The following is a 19,889-nucleotide window of genomic DNA, read 5'->3' as shown; positions in this document are numbered from 1 at the left end:
TATTATAAAGCCAAAAGGACTTAACTTAGCAAAACTGTGGCCAGAACCTAGTTTCACTGATAAATTAAAATATCTTTGAACAATCAGTTCCTTTAATGGTTCAGAATAGTTGATTCTGTAGGGAGAGGGAATAAATACTCTCATTTTAATACTGCCTCTTCTTTGGCCTTTGGCATGGGATCTCTACTCTACAACACATTTTTTCAAATACAATTTTATTGATGGACTGATTCCACAAAGAATGCTCACTGTTTAAAGGGTAACTACTAACCTGAATATAATAGATTATTTATAACCAAAAATCTAAATTAAATGTTTCTTTTTCTAACCAAAATAAAGACTCTCCATTCATTTGATTAATCACTTTCTATTGTCCTCTCCTCTTTGATCAAGCTTCCCTACCCCCTAGTCCCCCAAAAAGCCACACGCTAATTATAGGAATTTGAAAGTTTGGATGATGACAACAAAATACACAGGCACATACACATAAAACAAAACCACAAACATCAACCATGTCTTTACCTGAAATATAGTCTTGTCTTTAAAGGGTTCACAGACCAATTTTTCTACATTTCCACCCAAAACAAATGTGGAAACCACAATGAGCATCAGGGCCCAGGAAAACAGGAAACTGAATCCAACTCCACTGGAGAAGGAAGAAAAAAAATCAATCAAGACTCACAAAATATTCACTATCCTCCATAACAGTATATGGAAACAATAGACCTACAAACTGTAGCTTTTTTTAAAGTTATATGTCAGTTTAAACTATTAAGGAAAAGTACCTCCCCTTTGAATGGAATCAAGCTTATCTTTGTTTTCCACTGGGCCCTTAAATGTGTTTACTAAATTTATGCTCAATCAAATAAGGTATTTTAAGTCAATGACCCAAGATATATAAGTGTTATCAGCTAATCTACCAGATAATTACAGAATATTTCAAACCTCAAAGGTCTAATCAGAAACAAGCAAACAAAACATTTTATGGGTTTCCTAAGTGGATGGCTTATTAAGGTGCAGACAGAAAATGGGCCTGGAGAAAGGGTGGGAGCCAAGAGACTGGAAATAATCTGGAAAAGTAGATTGAGGATTGATTGAGGAAGAGAAAGGGAATAAAGGTGGGACCATTGGTAACTTGAGAAGTTGGTTAAATGGCTAAATTAGGCTCATTTTAATTCAATAAGGTTAGAGTAAACTACTGTTAAGAGACAGGTTTGGTGGCATACCTCTTTTATCATATGAGAATCGAAATTGGGGTCAGATTTGAGGAAGAAAAGTACTATTCTCTTCTCCCCACATCCAACTAATTCTGTGTCCATATATGGTATCTTTGAATTTATCATTAACAACAATTTGCCATATTCACTAGGCTCAACTCACCATAGAGGGTTTTAGCTGCAGCGAATTCCTTTTTAAAGGTATCTTTTTTTATTCTTTTTCTATCCCTATAAGCTGAATGTGATCAGCATCTCTCCCCCACTCCTTCTAAAAGATAGAAGCTTATTTTTAAATGCTGTCACAACTTCTTGCTTCTAGGCTTCAAAGATCATTTAAACACTTTCCCAAATGAAATAACACATTCTCCTAACAATTCTAATTAGTTTGATTATCCTGACTGTGCTTATCGTATTTTCTACTCTTGCAATTCTCTTGGTTATTTACCAGATGTCTACAAGAGATGTGTTGTATCTATAAAATAAGGGAAAAGACTAATGCAGAAGAAACCACGAAGAAAGACATGCAACTACCACCAAATCTTGGGATGACCTGAAGTCAACTTTGAAAGAATTAGGGGTTAAAACTCATTATTAGGCAAGAAATGAATTAAACCTTAATAAACACAAACACACACACAGACACACACACACACACACATACACACACACACATCTATTCTGGGATTCAACAACACCCTGTTCTCTGTCAACCACAGAATACATTCTATAAACTGAAGGAATACTATATTTAATTTAAGCAGAAAAAGGATATGTGTGTGTGTGTGTACACAAATTGAAGGAATATTACATTGCATTTAAGCAGAAAAGGGTGTGTGTGTGTGTGTACACAAATTGAAGGAATATTACATTGCATTTAAGAAGTGTGTGTGTGTGTGTGTGTGTGTGTATACACAAATTGAAGGAATATTAAATTTCATTTAAGCAGAAAAGGGTGTGTGTGTGTGTGTACAGAAATTGAAGGAATATTACAAGCAGAAAAGTGTGTGTGTGTGTGTGTTTTCTGGCCTCAGAGTCACACTTTCATTTCATTCTGTAGTTTCACTGGGGGGGCAATGCTTGAGACCATAAATTCATAAATAAATACAATTCGCCAAGTCCAATACACTACAATATACTGACAGCTCATGAATGAGTGAGTATTCCACAGTCAGCATGTCTACATTGTGGCACTCTCACTCTTCCCTTAGGATATCCTAAGTAATCTCTGGTTCATGTGATTGTCTGACATAGGGACCTAGTGAGGGCACCTCAATTTCTCCATCAAATATTTAAAATTTAACTTCTTCCAAATTTTAGCTAAAATAAATGCAAACAGAATTTCTAATAGTTTCTTTCCAGGATTGAAAGGATTATCTAGCTCAGTCTTTCTGCCATAGGCACTAGCTGAGACATTTGCTTTTCCACATTGGAAAACTACCCAAACTAAAAAAAAAAAAAAATCACGCATTTGCCTTTTTTTGGACCTCTAAATTAAGAGAACCTTACAATGCTGAGTTTTTGATGTCTTTAAATTGTTAGGGTCTATGCATGGGATCATCCCACTTCTTCATCCTCTAAGGTGGAACTTGGGAACATTTTCCTTAAATGTGTTCCAAAGAAAGGAAGAACTTGGTGGAGCCAAGATGGCGACATGAAGGGATCGAGTCTTAGGAGCTCTCTGATAAAACTCATAAGCTAAGGACTCTAACTAAACTTTCGAGAGACAGAACCCATAAAGGGACCCAGTGAGGCAGTTCTCCTACTCAAGGTAACCTGGAAAAGAGCAGAAAGGCTCTGCTCCCCGGGGAGGGGCGGCCCGCCAGAGCGAAAGAACTTCAGCCACCCGGAGGCAGCCCCAGGGCGCTGGGAGCCCCTGATCACAGCAGCGGGGGAGTCTCCTGAGCTGCACCCTGGGGAACACTAAGCCAAAAGTGGGGGAACAGCAGGGGACCTCTGCCAGAGTGAGCATGTGGAGCCCAGCCCCCAGGGCACACAGCCAGCAGCTTGGTCTTTCAGCAGCCCAGACCCAGAAACAGAAGCAGGCGGAGGCCCTAAGCAGGAGCCCCCAGGGCATGAGCCCATTGAGCTGAGGGAGGGGAAATGAAGAGAGACTGTGAGCTCTGTCCTCTGCCCCTGGAACAGGACTCTGGGGCTCTGACTATATTCAGATCCTGATCACAGTCTAGGTGCCCCCCCAATAGAACAACAGGGCCCCCCCCACCTCAGCCCCTTGGCTTATGGTCATTCACAGACCAGGAGGGAGGACAGAGCCTCACACACTGTTGTGGGAGTGTCCCAAAAGCTCAGGAAGCACCCCAAAACAAGGCCCAGGCTGGGAAAATGAGCAAGCAGAGAAATAAGAGGAAGACTACTGAGAAGTATTTTGCAAATGAGCCCAAGAAGGATCAAAATACTCAGTCTGAAGATGAGGAAGCACAAGTTCCTGCATCTAAAGACTCCAAGAAAAACAGAAATTGGGCTCAGGCTATGACAGAGCTCAAAAAAGACTTTGAAAATCAAATGAGGGAGTTGGAAGAAAAACTGGGAAAAGGAGAGAGATGCAGGAAAAACATGAAAATGAAGTCAGCAGCTTAGTCAAGGAAATCCAAAAAAAAAATGCTGAAGAAAATAGCATGCTAAAAACCAGCTTGGGTCAAATGGATAAAACAGTTCAAAAAGTTATTGAGGAGAAGAATGCTTTAAAAAAGCAAAATTGGCCAGATGGAAAAAGAGATAAGAAAACTCTCTGAGGAGAACAAATCCTTCAGACAAAGAATAGAATTCAAGGAGATTGATGAATTTACCAGAAATCAGGAATCAATACTTCAAAACCAAAAAAAATGAAAAATTAGAAGAAAATGTGAAATCTCTCATTGAAAAAAAAACAACTGATATGGAAAACAGACTTAGGAAAGATAATTTAAAAATTATTGGAATACCTGAAAGTCATGATCAGGAAAAGAGCCTTGACATCATTTTCAAAGAATTACTACAGGAACATTGCTCTGATATTCTAGAAGCAGAGGGCAAAATAGAAATGGAGAGAATCCACTGATTTCCCGAGAAAGAGATCCCAAAAAACCAACCCCCAGGAATATTATAGCCAAGTTCCAGAACTCCCAAGTCAAACAGAAAATATTACAAGCAGCCAGAAGGACACAGTTCAAATATCATGGAGCTGCAGTCAGGATCACACAGGACTTAGCAGCAACTACATTGGAAGCTCAGGGCTTGGAATACAATATATCAGAAGGCAAAAGAGCTTAGAATGCTGCCAAGAATGAACTACCCAGCAAGGCTGAATGTCCTCTTCCAGGGAAAAAGATGGACTTTCAATGAACCAGGGGAATTTCAAAGGTTCCTTTTGGAATGGCCAGAGCTGAACAGAAGGTTTGATCTTCAGATACAGGACTCAGGTGAAGCATGGAGATTGGAGGAGAGGGGGGAAATATGAGGGACTTAATGAGGATGAACTGCATGTATAGAAAAATGATACTGATAATATTCATATGAACCTTCTCAGTTAATAGAGCAGGTAGAAGGAGCTTTTATAGTTGAAGCACAGGAGAAAGCTGAATTCGAAGATAAAATATGGTGTAAAAATGGAGTCAATAAGAAAAAAGGGAAATGGAATGGGAGAAAGAAAAAGGAGAGGGGGAATAGTCCAAGATATTTCACATAATAAGATTTTTCTTTATTACAATGAGCTACTGCAATGATATGGAAAGGGGGAAGGCAAGGGGGAATGAGAGAACCTTTGCTCTCATCAGAGATGGCTAGGAGAGGAAACAGCATATATACTCAATGGGGTATAGACATCTGGAGTAAGAAGGAGGGGGGAGCAGGGGGAAGGGGTGGGGATGTGAATAAAGGAGGAGAGGATGGATCGTGGGGGGAGAGTGGTCAGATATAACACATTTTCTTTTTTACTTTTTGCAAGGGGCTGGGAATGGAAGGCCTGCCCAGGACCACAGGGCCAGGTGGATGCTGGGCCTAAGGGGTGGTGGGGGGGGCTCAGGGCTTCTTGGCCCCAGGACCAGGGATCTGTCTGCTGCGCCACTCAGCTACCCTACAGCAGAGTCAGAGTGAAAGGAGAGAGAAAATAGAGTACATGGTAGTGGAGAAATAAGAAAGGAGGGAGTTGTAATCAGCAATGACAATGTTGGAAAAATATGGAAGTAACTTTTGTGATGGACTTATCATAAAGAATGAGATCCACCAGTGACAGAGTTGTTGGTGTTGGAACAAAGACTGAAGCACATTTTTTGTGATTATTATTTGGGGGAGGGTGCAGGGCAAGTGGGGCTGGGTGGCCTGCCTGGGGCCACATAGCAGGGTGATCTTTGGGTGTCTGGGGCCGGATTTGGACCCAGGTGCTCCTGGCTCAAGGGCCAATGCTCTGTCTGCCACCCAGCCACCCCTACTATTATTACTATTTTATTTTATTTTGTGTCTTTTTTTTCTTCTTTTTGGTTTTTGCAGGGCAGTGGGGATCAGGTAGCTTGCATGTCACATGGCTGGGTGATTATTGGGTTTACAAGGCTGGATATGGACTCGGGTGCTCATGGCTCCAGGGCTGGTGCTTCGTCCATTGCGCCACCTGGCCATACAATTATTACTATTATTTTTTTTAATTTTAATTTTTTTTCTCTCCCCTTTACTTTTTTCGCCCAAGCAAGTCTATCTATATTCATGGGGGGAGGGGTATTTTGTTTACTTGTAAACAAGAATATTTTATTAATGTAAAAAAACATTTGCACAAAATGAGAATAAAAAATAAATTAAAAAAAAAGAAAGGAAGAACTCACGCCATTAGTAAATTGCCTCCAGTGTTTGAGACACAGCCACGGGTGGTTGGAGTCTTGTGTTTGTTATAACCACAGGTACCGCAAAGTAATCCCAAGTAGTAAAAGACCAGAATCAGTATCAGCAAAGAGCAGGCGATTAAACAACACAGCCATCTAAAGAAAATGATAGTTATGTGCATAACACAATATTTATGTAATATGGAATACTAGACACTTAAATAGGAGAAGTCAAATGTGCTTAATAAAACTCTTCTTTTAATCAAACTGCCACAGATGCCCCTCTATTTTAAAATGCACTTCTTTCCTCAACCATATCTAATAGTCTTGCTTCCTCAAAATATAGCTCAGATCCACATCCTATTAGCGTTCTTTCAAACTGTTAGCATTCTCCTTCTCAAAATTAACTTTGTACTGACTTCTTTCAAATTACTTATATGTTTATACATTGCATTTCATCAGTAGAGTATAGAAGCACTTTGAATACAGGGGCTATTTTATTCAATACATGTTTATTGATTTGAACTAGAATGAACTCAAAGTGGTACTATACACAGAGTCTAACATGAGAATCAGGAAACATTTGTTTTAGTATTGGTTTTGAGAGGCTCTTACCAAAGAAGAATGGTAGAGGAGAAGGTATTGGCTTAGTAAACGCAACAAAAAATTCACGTCATTTAATTTTTTTCTAGACCTATGATTTCATCAGTATGGGAGTCTTCTGGTGAGGAAGAAGACTCATCCACCATTGCAAATCAACAACTTACCTCCAATTTATTGTCACAGAGGGTTGCCTAGGCCTCTAAAAAGTCAAGTGACTAGTCCAAAGATGAAGAGCCACTATGGCAGTGGTGGATCTTGAACCAAAGTTTACCCTCTCAATAAGTCAACTGAGTATTTGTAAATCTGTTGGTAGTAGTGGTGATGGTAATAATAGCTAACATTTTATCTCATTTTATCCTCAGAACAATTCTGTAAGGTAGCCATTATATCCCTATATTCATGGTATTACATGTCAAACACTTTGTTACGTTCTGGACTTATGAATCAAAACAAAAAAAAAAATAGTCCCCTTCTCTCAAAATGCTGGAATGAATAAGAGTGCAGGTCTGGAATCAGGAAGATCTGAGTTCAAATCTATCCTCAGACACTAGCAATATGACCTGTTCAAGTCACTTAAACCAGTTTGCCTTAGATTCCTCATTTGCAAAATAAGTGGAAAAGGAGATATTCCAGTATCTTCTCTAAGAAAACCTCAAATGGGCTCTTGAACAGTCCAACATGATTGAAAAAACTAAACAACAAAACTCACAAACCCTTAAGGAATTCAGTCTTACCAATGAGATATGTCAATGTTTATCAACCCTGGTAGTTGGTAGTGATAGCAGTTCTATTGCTCTTTAATAGATGGAAAACCAAAGCTTAGGAAGGTCAAGCAATTCAGTCACAATCTAAGATTAAGGCTCTGAACCCAGGTCTTAGGCTCCAATTCCAATCTTCTTTTCACTACAGTTTTCTACTAAAGAAATACTTTTTTAAAAACTCTCCTTGGAAACTATTAATAAATATTTCTATGAGGCTTGTCAAGTCTTTTCAAGTTTTTATTATTAATGTTTATTATAATTACTGTTTATTATAAATGGTGAGAAGTGAAGGAAGAATAATTAAGAAACACTGAGTTTCTTCTCAAGATTTTTAACCAACATACACTGTAATTATATGAATAATGTTTTTAGGAACATTATTCCATTCTCTAGACTTGAAAAAATATCCAGATGCACTAAATATTTAGAAATGTTATGAGCATCCTAAATCAGATGCCCAAAGAATGTCAATCTTCATTTTATAGAGATGTTGTCAGTTTGCTGAGGCATTCTAGAATAATGGATGTTCAATTAGTTTTAACTGGCATGCCCACAAGCTCTAGCAGCCTGTCCCAACAGCTGAGAAGTCTTCAAGAATGAGAGATGTAAAATCAAATATTTGAAAGCAATGAAATAAAACCAAATGAAATCACTTTAACTCTATGATGCCTAACAAAATGTCTCACTGAATTACTTCCTTAGTATGTGGCAGAGGATCTGGAATGTTGGTCACAGAGTCAAGAATATATAGGTTAGGGGTGGCTAGGTGGCATAGTGGATAAAGCGCCGGCCTTGGAGTCAGGAGTACCTGGGTTCAAATCTGGTCTCAGACACTTAATAATTACCTAGCTGTGTGGCCTTGGGCAAGCCACTTAACCCCATTTGCCTTGCAAAAAAAACTAAAAAAAAAAGAATATATGGGTTCATAATTATATGACCATAGTTAAGTCATAATTTCACTGAATCTCATTTTCCTCATTTCATAATAATAATAATAATATTATAATAACATACTAGTAGTAGTGGTGATGGTAATAATAGCTAACCAACATTTTATCTCATTTGATCCTCAGAACGACTCTGTAAGGTAGGTTCAATTACATCCCTATGTTAAAGGTGAGAAAATTAAGGCACACAGAGTTTAAGTGATTTGCCCAAGGTCACACAGCTATTAAGTATCTAGAGATGGATTTGTCTTGTATATTTTTATATCCCCTGCACCTTATATAGATACTGGCCCAGGACCCCAGTGGGTAGAGTCCCAGATTGAGAATTGGGAAGACCTGAATTTGAATCCTATCTCAGTTAATAGTTGGACAACCCTAGAAACAAATCAATTAACTTTTCTAAACCTCAATTTGCTCACCTATAAAATGGGATTAATAACACCGTCCACAGAGTTGAGAGACTCAAATAAGATAATGTATTTTATAAACTTTAAAGTATTATATAACTGTGTTATTATTGAGTGCGCAATTGTTGTTACTGTTTCTATGAGGTATGTATGTCCAGGAGACAACAGAAAATAATATCAAAGGTCTGGAAATATTCTTAGAGAACACTGATGGTACATTCCTCATTTTACAGATTATTTAGGTAAAGCTTAGAGATCCAGGTCTAACTCCAGGATTCCAGAGTTCTTATAGCAACACCATGGTTCCTTTCCCATATGATTCAGAAAAAAAAAATCACAGAAGATAAAAATCTAAGCATATTAGATAATCCAAGAAATTTTGCAATCAACCAGTCTTTTAAGAGCCTACTATAGGGGGCAGCTAGGTGGTGCAGTGGATAAAACACAGGCCCTGATATTGAGTCTCAAATTTAATTCTACAACTTCCATCTTATGCTGCTTATTCTGCCCTCTGGGGTCAAAGGGAACAAGTCTAAACCCTCTTACTCCTGCTATTGTTGTGGAACCATCATAAGTCATATCTAACTCCCCATTACCCCAACTTGATTTTTTTGGCAAAGATACTGAAGTGTTTTGCCATTTCCTTCTGCAGCTCATTTTACTGAGGCAAAGAGGATTAAGTGACTTACCTAGCATTATAAGCTAGAAGGGTCTGGGGTTAGATTTGAACTCAGGAAGATGAGTCTTAGGAATTTCTAATTTGGTGTTCTCTCCACCATACCACCTAGTTGCCTATCTTATGGATGATGAGCTTCAAAAATCTAAAGATAGCTCTCATGCCCCCTAATCTTCTCTAGACTAAATTATGCCGTTATCTTTACATGACATTATTTGGACATTCTCCTTCATCTTGGACACTCTCCAGTTTATCTCTTTCCCCATTAACTTTCAAAACAATGATTTCAAGTTCATTCTCCTTCCTAAAACTTTTCAGTGGCTCCCCACTATCTAAAGGTCAAAGTTCTCAGACAGGTACTACAGTCACTGAAATCAGGTTCTAATGTATCTTTCCAGTTTCATCTCTTACTCCTTTTCTATATGAGCCCTCAAGAATTACAGGCACTTTGGTCTCATCACTGAGTCTCATCTCTTGCATTTGCTCTGTTTTGGATTCTCCTTTCTCTTTCTACCCCAAACACGTCCAAATGTTCCTGATCTCCCAAATACCAGTTTGCTAATTCAAGTTTAGTATCCGGCACATAATAGGCACTTAATAAATGTTTACTACTAAATAAGAAAAAAAAAGAGAAGGAAGTTACTGAATTGAAATCAAATAAGCCATTCTAGGAGCCCAGTCAACAGAAATTTATCTTATTTTTAGCAACCTCTAGCACCTTGTCTATACCATTCCATAGCAGTAGAAAAATATATATAAAGCCTAAGGATTTAAATTTAAATCCTGGCTCAACTACTTACTGTGTGACCTTGGGCAAGTCATGTCTCTGGTCTTTTATAGTCTCCTCTGTAAACTAAGGAGGGTGGAATGATGCTATCTAAGGGCTCATCTGATTTCGAAACTAGTTGTCAAAATATTAGCAAGATTTGTCAAAATATTCTCCTGGAAAATTTGGAACTTAACATTTAAAAAAAACTATCAAAAATTGCCTTTACATATAACTGGGGAAAATATTATTTAAAAAATGCTCTTCTGAATTACTTTAAATGTTTAAAATTATGGTACATGCTTGACTGTCAAGATGACTTATAGTGTGATTCTCCTACCTTGGATATCTTCAAGCAAATATTTTAATGACCATTCTTGTATATTATAGAGAAGCTTTTTATTCAAGTATTTTTGTTGTTCAGTCATGACTGATTCTGTAACCCAATTTGGCATTTTTGGACAGATACTATAGGAGTTGCTATTTCCTTCTCCAATTCATTTTATAGATGAGGAAACTAAAGTTAACACATTAAGTGACTTGCCCAGGGTCACAGTTGGATTTGAATTGAGGTCTTCCTGATTCTAGGCCTGTTGCTTTATTCACTGTGTCACCTATTCAAATACTGACTAAACCAAATGGCTTCTGGGGTCCCTTCCCAATATGAAATTAGGTAAAAATATCAAATTGTGAAGATTCTGTTCTGATCATACAGACTTAGCAACCACTGAGCTGAAGCATTGCTGTAGGATTTCGTTATACAAGACTATCCAAATAAAACTAAAATTTAAAAATACTCATAAGATCTCATCTGCTTTACTATCTCTAAGGCAAGTACTCACCTATAGAAGTCATATTGTTTAACTATGGGGAAATAATTTTTAACATATGTCTCAGTCTGAGTAAGATGCATTATGAAATTTGTTATCATCTTCTGAATAGGAAGCATTTTGATGACAACAGTGATATTTGTACCAATGGAATCCAAAATACTTTTGATATCTGAAAATAAAAATATCTCTGTTATACAATTACCAAGGAGGAAAATTCCACAAAAACATCAGATGCAAAATGAAAAGCATGAACCAACACCATTACTGACCCCCATCCTCCTCACTTTTGTTATATCTTCAAAACAAAGCCAAGTGTTCAGGCATGCAAGAATATAACCAAATCACTAAAAAGCCATTGTTAACAAAATAACACCATGTTTACATTGAATTGAATGATGCAGAAAGTGGAAACAAGCCAGAGTTTTCATTTTTTTATTTGAGTAAAAAAATAAAAGGAAATGATGAAACCATACACTGGCATTTGCCACACTTAGAAATTGGCTCAACAAGGGCAGGTAATGTTCAAAGTCAATTCTGGAAGGCCACCAGTATCTGAATTCTCAGAAGAAACACAGTCTTTGGAGCCTGTGATCTTTCTAAAGGTGAAATAATAAATCACTTAACATTCCATTCCATTTTCCCCACATGGTCCAAGAGTATCAGCTATGATTCTCAATTAAAATAGACCCTCTAGCTGTTTAGCTAGAATGTTATTTTTTTGGAAACTGAAATGCATTAAAGATGTATCAGAACCACACATCTCTGTAACGGTCTTAGGCCAATTATGCCCTATCATAGAGGCAAAAGCTTTTAGAGAGGGGAAGGGATCTACAAAAGTTGGCTCATCTAGCCTCTATCTCCCCAGGTGGCTTTTTACCCCTTAAAATAACTGATGCACACATGCTATGCCAGTCTCCTGATAAGTGAACTCAGACTAGCTAACCATTCATCTGATAAAAATAAAGGTCAGAAATAGGTTAGAACTCATTTCAGTGGTCCTGGGTAGACCTTGGAGGTCCAAAATCTATTTCAAAATCAAATAATTGACAATGACAAGATTATTTATCTATCAGGAGAATTTATCTTCCACTTTCTGCCCCAGATTAATTTTTTCCCCTTTGATATTTTCTTTTTTTTTTTAAACACCAAGACTAAGAGTCTAAGATATAAAAGCTATAGAGGCATTACAATTATAATGTTATTTTTATATCACTGGAAACACCATTACAAAGATGTTGCTAAGAATCTAGTGACAGAAGTGGATCTTAAGAACAATGGGAAAGGAGAAACAGCAGAGTTCCTTAAGAGGAGTGAATGTATCTTAGATTTCATAATCTTCACAGCACCTACCACAATGCTACACATATTGACAGCTAATTGCATAGAAAAGCTTTGACCTGTACTGTCCTCCAGTGACTCGTTGATTCTTTGGCACAGAAGCTATGCTTGTAGACCGACATTAATCCAATCATTTTGTTGTTGTTCAAAGTTTTTCAACTGTATTAATGCTTCCTTCCCCCCAGTATTGCTATGGACTTGATATAGTGACACTTTTAGTAAGATGGTCTTTATTATCTAATTCATTAATGTCTTTGGACCAGAACCCAACCACCCAAGACTACTCAGGAAAATGAGTAAATTACAGGTGGAGCCTACTCAATTAAATTTAAAACGACCTTTTGAGAAAACTCTGGCTTGCTTTCGGCAACTGCATCTCAAAATGTGTGTTATGCTTTGCCAAACTTACAAGGAAGGGCTGTGCATATTAGCAGGACAGGTCCACAAAGAGGAAGCAAAAATTAAATAGAGATTAGTAATCAAAGTTTATATGAGAAATATATCTCATAGTAGTAACTACTTTATGTTGTATACAGTACATTAGCTATAACATTGCTCTTAATATCTTGGAGAAGAGGGGCGAGGAAAAATTTCATTAAAAATACCATAAATCATATAAAAATATATTCAATGGGAGAAAATATTTTAACAAAGAGTATTCCTTTTATAAGAGTGCTCCTTTAATAGTAATATGGTAACTTTGCAATAGAAATACATCCACAAATATAGGCTATCTCCCCATCTAGACTGTAAAATCCTTGAGGGCATATACCATTTATCTTGGCATCCCTCCCAGTCCCTGACACAGGGCCTTATACATAATAGGCACTTAACATCTGTTGAAATAAACCATGTCAGGGCAGCTAGGTGGTGCAGTGTATAGAGCACTGGCCTTGGAGTCAGGAATACCTGAGTTCAAATCCAGCCTCAGACACTTAATAATTACCTAGCCGTGTGGCCTTGGGCAAGCCACTTAACCCCATTGCCTTGAAAAAAAAATCTAAAAAAAAAGAAATACACTATGTCTTAAAAGGGTGCTTTGATAGCAAGTCTAATAGAGGAAGCATTAAAAACATGGTTTACAGTTTTAGCAGAGATTCATCTAATAATATTTGTAGAGATTGCTTCTGTGAAATGATCAACCTCAGTTTATCACTAAAACTCCAAAAAAGATTAATTATAGTATACATTCTTGCTTGTACTGGCAAATAACCATATCCTACTGGAATAGAGATCCAACTTTTAAGATTTGTGGAATTAGTTCAAAATTTAATCTAACTGGAATCTTAAGAAAAATATGTACCTTACAAATACCATTTCATCATCATTATAGAAAACATAAGTTTTTTCTTTAAAGCCTACAGAAATAATACATGCATAACTTTCATGTAATAACATGCATAGAAAAGAGTTAATTGATGCAGGAAAAACATAATGCCAGATGAAAAACAAATTGGGGAGTGAAGTAGGGGGTCTGCAGTTAGGTAAATAAGATAAAATTATCTAAATAGGACAAATAGAATAATAATGTTGGGATTTAATGCCACCTGGATTCCGGTGTTCACTTAGAAGGTTAAGCTATTGAGAATGTCATTTCAAGGGTATTATCCCTCTAAGCACTTCTTTAATTAGCAGACCCAACAAAAGCATGCTTCAGATATTGTCAAGCAGGTATCAACTACAGAGATGGAACATGACTGTTCTTTATCAGTCTCACCTGATATAATATTCTTGGTTTGATTCTGTACCAAATTAGGTGTATCATTAAATGCTGCATATCCCTAAAATATAGTTTGAGAGAAAAAAAAGAATTCATACAATAATAAAAAATCATTTCATACTTTTTCTTCTCCCTTGGCAACAAAATAAATGTAACATCTGATTTACAGATAAAAATACACTAAAAATAACAAACAACATTCCTCTGTGCCTTTTTGGATTTTTTTAAAAAACTCTTTTTCTAGCAAAGAAATTGAATAATGTTCTTCAATAAGAAATTCAAAGCAAATATTAGCTTATAAATCCTCCCAGCAATCTCAGGAAGAGGGAGCAACTTAATTAATTCATATAGAGGTAGGGTACAAGATGTCATTATGGAAATGTGTTCCTGAAAATTTGGCTGTGAAGTGAATTTCTGAAACATTTTCCAATTTATTTCCATTGTAAAATTGGAGATCTCTTCCCACAGAGAGGTGTAGGAGGGAGCTAGTCTTAAAAAATAGTAAACTTACCAGTCACAAAGTATACATAACATAGGATAGTTTGTGATTTAAGAAACAGCATATTTTTAATCTTTTTCAAATGTCTCCATTAAAAGTCTATGTATATTTGTTGAATATCTTATTTAGTAAATCTCTGTGGGTCTGTTATTGACTGTACATATGTTCATTTTGTATCTTGATAAATTTGTAAATTATATATTTTTTTATTTTTCTGCCCATAGGAATATCATGGAATACAAAAAAAAAGATTACCATGATTTATTTTTTTTCCACTAAGTGAAAATTTTCATGTATTAGGTTTGCCTTAAGCTAAGCATTATTAGTGTTTGGTCAGATTTTTTCTAATCTTGCCAATTTTAAATTATAGGTCATAAATGCTGGAGTTATAAGGGTCATAACACAACATCTCCACAGCATTCCTATTTCTTGTGTTCATTCCCAACTGCCAATAATCTTCATTCTCCTGTGTTGGATCATTTCCTACATGTAGCCACCCACTGAACCTCTACAAGGAATTCTCTTCTCTTGCTATATTCTCTCCCTTGATAATATGAACTGCTCCTATTGATTCAATATGACTATTCAGACAACTCTTGCAACCTAAATGCTCTGAATTCCTTACTTGTGACACCAATTGGCTCATTGGGATCACTCATTAGCTTATCAGACTCAACATGTGCAAAACAATTGGAGCCCCCCATTACTCCCTTCCACTCCCACCAAACCTCCTGATTTCTAACAATGGTAACACCATTATTCCTAGTTATATGTGTTCTCAAATTTGGGGATTCTTAACCATTCCCACACACAATCAATCTCAAAGTCTTATCTATCACATTTCTTGTATCTATCCCCTTATTCATACAACTATCATACAAATTCAAGTTCTTTATATTGACTAAGCTCACTACTAAAATAATTTAATTGATCTCAGTACTTCCAACCTCTCCTCACTCCAATCCAATGTTCATATTACTGCCCAAAGGGTCAAAAGTCTAATAATGTCATCTCCTTTGCTCAATAATCTTCAATGGCTCCCTCTAGCCTCTGAGGTAATAATACAAACTCTTGAGTGTATAATTTTGTTCTAGTCTGCCATAATGACATAATTCATAGTCATCTTTTTTAAATGTTCTAACCAGAACTTCTAATAAACTATTATACCTCTTCAATAAATCTGATACTATGTCTCCCACACACATTTCTATGTATGAACTGTCCTTTATGTCTAACATTTACTCTGGTCTCTCCTCTCCTGGAATCCTGTTTCCTTCTTTTGCAATGTTTTTCTTAATTCCCCAAGCTCCCTCTACTGCATGTTATTGCTCAGTCTCTCTTCAAATTATACCAAATTATGTTATCTATGACATTAACACAATGCAGATCTAATAATAATTATAACAGTAATAGCTGATATGTATTTATATACTGCTTTTCAAAGATCATCTCATGTGGTCTCAATGGCAACCCCATTAAGAAGGTTCTATTATTATTCCCATTTTAAAGATAAGAAAAGTAAAGGGCAAAAAAAAAAAAAGCCAAGAAACAGGGCCACAGTCACATGCCAATAAATTGTCTTAGGAGATAATGGAACATGGGTCTTCCTGACAAAAGGTCCAATCATTTATCCACAAAGAACCAAATTCTCTGTGAAGATGGCAATTATTTCCTAAAGCACCTCTCTGTACAGTGTCACACACAAAAAAAGGTACTTAAATTTCTGCTGAATTAAATTAATGAACTTATTTATCCTGCTATTTCATTTTGGAAAAGTAACTAAGATTATAATCTCTGTGGTGGCAGGGAACATCAATGCTAAAATTTATCTTTCAAAATACATAGTGATTAAGTACATAATGATCATTAATAAATGAATATTTATTACTTTCCAACTACATGTGAAACACCAGGCTCCTCCCCCCCATACATTTCTACTATTCTAAGTTAATCTGGTAATAATTTTCAACATACCTTTTGAACCAGACTGGCTAAATCAATTTTAAGAACTTCACTGACTTTGGCAAGTTGCGAGGTCACTGGAGGAAGCTAAAAAGATAAGAGAACCACCCCACCCAGCCAAAAAGAGAAATGTCAAAATTTATAAGATTATTGGTAATTAATCATCCAGATAGTCAACAAGTACTTATTTACTAAGCTAAAGGAAAGAGCAGCAGAAAGACAATTCTTGTCCCTTCTAGGGTCAAAGTTCCCTCCACTAATATGTCAACAGCTTCTTCCTAACTCTGGAGTTTTCCAGTTACTTGGAGCCCCTGGAAATTAAAAGGCTTGCCCACAGTCAAACAGTGGGTACGTGTTAGACACAGAACTCAAAGCCAGGATTTCCTGACACCAAGGCTGACTGTCACATCAGCTATTCTCTTCTTAGAATCACAGGGCTAAGCTTGAGAATTGAAGCTCTACCCTTAGAGACAAAAGCTCTTCTTACCCGACTGAAGTTGGCATTGATACTCAGCTGGTTCAGTGAATTCCTAATAACATCACAGGTGGAAGCTGCCTTAGCCTCCGAGCAGGCAGGGTCATTGAGGGTATTATTCAGGTTCTCTTTGGCAATGGTCAGGTTGGCGCTGAGTCTGTTGGTACCCTCCTTCAGGATCTCCATGGAGGCACTCACATTCTCTAATGCCTCTCTGGTTTCTCTGATCGCTATGGGATACAGGAAACCATTTAGTTGGTATATGTCAATTGGTTCTCTTGTGACACCAAAGGTCAACTTATCATGAGGGATATTATCATTATAATATTATCAGGAGTGTCCTGAATTTGGATGACCATTTTATTTTTAGAGCAATCAGAATATATGCTGGGAGCTGAAGGCCTGGAGAAGCAAAGATGCCATAAAGAAGCAGCATGTCTTCTTTGGCATGTCAGACTTCCTCTCAGAGTCCTAGTTTTGGTATAAAGCAGGAAACAGAGACTGGTATCAACAACAGATACACCTGCCAATACAGGACAATCATGGTATCCTCACTGCTCCGAATGAGCTAGAATGGACTGGAAACCATGGAATTGGGGTTTGAGTCACATGAAAATGATCACAATGTCTTATTCTTCCACATGCCAGAGTTGTATCGGGAAATCCTATCCATCCTTCAGTGTTCAAGACTCAGGGTAGATGTTACCTTTATAAGGCAGCCTTCTTTACAACCTCAGAGAGAAGTAATTCATATCCCACCATCATCCAAGATTTACATGTACCTACCACAAAATAAGCACTCCATAAATGTATGCTTAATTAGATTGAGAACCTACATATTCCAGTTGGTTTGGGTAAAGATCTCTCTCTCTCTCTCTCTCTCTCTCTCTCTCTCTCTCTCTCTATATATATATATATATATATATATATATATATATATATATATATATATATAATTTCACCTTAAACCCATGCAGAAAGAGTCAAATGTCTAAGTATAACAAACAACTCTCTTTTCTTTCCTGAACCAATAATTAGATTACATTGATCAGATTCCTGTTGACTTTGAAATTTTAGACAAGACATCTTAAGTAATAACATGCATTAAGGGCAATGACTCTTCTGTGGGTATGAAGACTTGTGTAGGTGTTTGTATGTGTCAAAATATAGCAAGGTCACAATTAATCCAATTTTCTCTCCATTTGGGATCTGTTTTGCTTTGGGTCATTTGGCAAATATAAGAAATGGGAAAGGGTCTAATAATTAGATTACACTGATCAAATTCCTGGCCTCTAGACTGAATTTGAAATGATGAGTTGAAGAGAAATCTTAAGCAATGACAGGCACTGAGTGCCATGACTTCTGTGAACATGAAGATTCTTGGTGGTGTTTGTATATGTAAAAATATAGTATAATCACAATTAATCTGATTTTTTTTCTCCTTTTGGGATATTTTGCTTTGGGTGATCTGGCAAATATAAGGCAAATGAGTTCTCCCCTATAGCTTTATGATGAACAAAAGAAAACAAGCAACATCCTAATATTATAATTAATTTCTATATACTATTGCAAAATTTTTTCTTTCTTTTAAAAATCAACTACTGTAATAAACTCAACTAGATCAGTTAACCTGATATTTAAGGTATTTTTGATGGATGTGGGAGTCAAAGAAAATCACACTACTGAAGCTATAAATGAGTAAAACTGTATCTTTTTACTCCCCTCTCCCCCCCAGGAATTAGCCCCAAGGCTTTGTACAGACTATCCTAAGGGATGTTGAGACAAGGCAACATATATAATGGAAACATCTTAAACGTAAAATAGTAAAAAATTATATTCTGAGAAAACTTGGTCACATCATTTCACTCTGAGGGTAGGGAGCTGTGTCTCCAGATGTAACCTAATAATTCACATTTTAATTATATTTTAAGGTTTTCAAAGAATTTTTCTCACAAACATCCGATAAAGGAGATATCAGAAGCATTATTATTCCCTTTTTAAAGATGAGGACACTGAGGCTGGGGAACTTTACTGATTAGTGTAAGGTTATCCATTGAGTAAGAAAAACAGACAGATATGGAAATTCTTAAACTGGTAAGTGCATGAAGAAGACCCAGGCCTCTGGATTCCAAGTCAAGAACTGTTCTGATCTATACAGAGGCTAAATCCTATTGGATCGGTAATCAGAAGACGTAGATTTGAGTACAAACTGTGCCACCTGCCAGCTGTGACCTTAGTGAAATCATTTCTTCTCTTTGGGTCTCAGCATTCTTCATCTGTGAAATGAGACTGTGATATTTGCATTAACAATCCTATAGGATTATTTTAAAGGAATTATTGTCTAAACCTTAAAAATGTAACAGAAATGGCAGGATTTTTTGTAGTCAATGCACATAGTAGTATTAAACATTTTACACAGGAAGCTCCAACTTGAACAAATGAATCCTAGTCTTGGCTGGCAGCTACCAAACAGTCTCCAGTTGCAGAGGCATCTGTTTATCAACTCAATCCAACACTCAACCTGAAATACTTATTCATATAAGCCTTGTCCCTGGGGCTTGAGCCAACTCATACCATAAAGATCAATGATCAAGACTGTGTTAGCCAAGAAAAAGAAAACACAGCACAGATTTAACTAGGCACATACAAGGATACACCAAAATGAAGGAAAGTGTACTAGAATAGAGACTCCACACCACAGAGCACACATTGTCACTTAGGGTTTGGGGTTTTTTGATTTTTTTACCTTTGGTAGCCCTTTCCACTTTGACTACATTTAAAAAAAAGCAAAGAATGATGGATAATGAGGAAAAAATGATAATCTGGACAAAGACTTTCAGTATCACAATCATAATCACTAAGACTTTCAGGATCATGACT

At 36.7% G+C, this 19,889-nt stretch overlaps 1 protein-coding gene across 8 annotated transcripts in view; it reads right to left on the bottom strand.

The window, feature by feature from the left end:
* PROM1 (prominin 1) overlaps positions 1–19,889 on the bottom strand; it is a 160,171-nt gene that overhangs the window by 29,686 nt on the left and 110,596 nt on the right. For all 8 annotated transcript variants that reach the window (XM_074229746.1, XM_074229748.1, XM_074229751.1 and 5 more), the window contains 6 exons: positions 17,022–17,239; positions 16,547–16,621; positions 14,071–14,134; positions 11,025–11,184; positions 6,026–6,178; positions 523–646 (listed from right to left, as the gene is read on the bottom strand). In XM_074229746.1, coding sequence (XP_074085847.1) covers positions 523–646; positions 6,026–6,178; positions 11,025–11,184; positions 14,071–14,134; positions 16,547–16,621; positions 17,022–17,239 — 794 coding nt within the window. The remainder of the gene's footprint in view (positions 1–522; positions 647–6,025; positions 6,179–11,024; positions 11,185–14,070; positions 14,135–16,546; positions 16,622–17,021; positions 17,240–19,889) is intronic.

This window comes from Macrotis lagotis, chromosome 3 (genome assembly GCF_037893015.1).
Source record: "Macrotis lagotis isolate mMagLag1 chromosome 3, bilby.v1.9.chrom.fasta, whole genome shotgun sequence".
Classification (NCBI taxonomy): Eukaryota; Metazoa; Chordata; class Mammalia; order Peramelemorphia; family Peramelidae; genus Macrotis; species Macrotis lagotis.
This window is presented reverse-complemented; position numbering and strand designations above follow the sequence as displayed.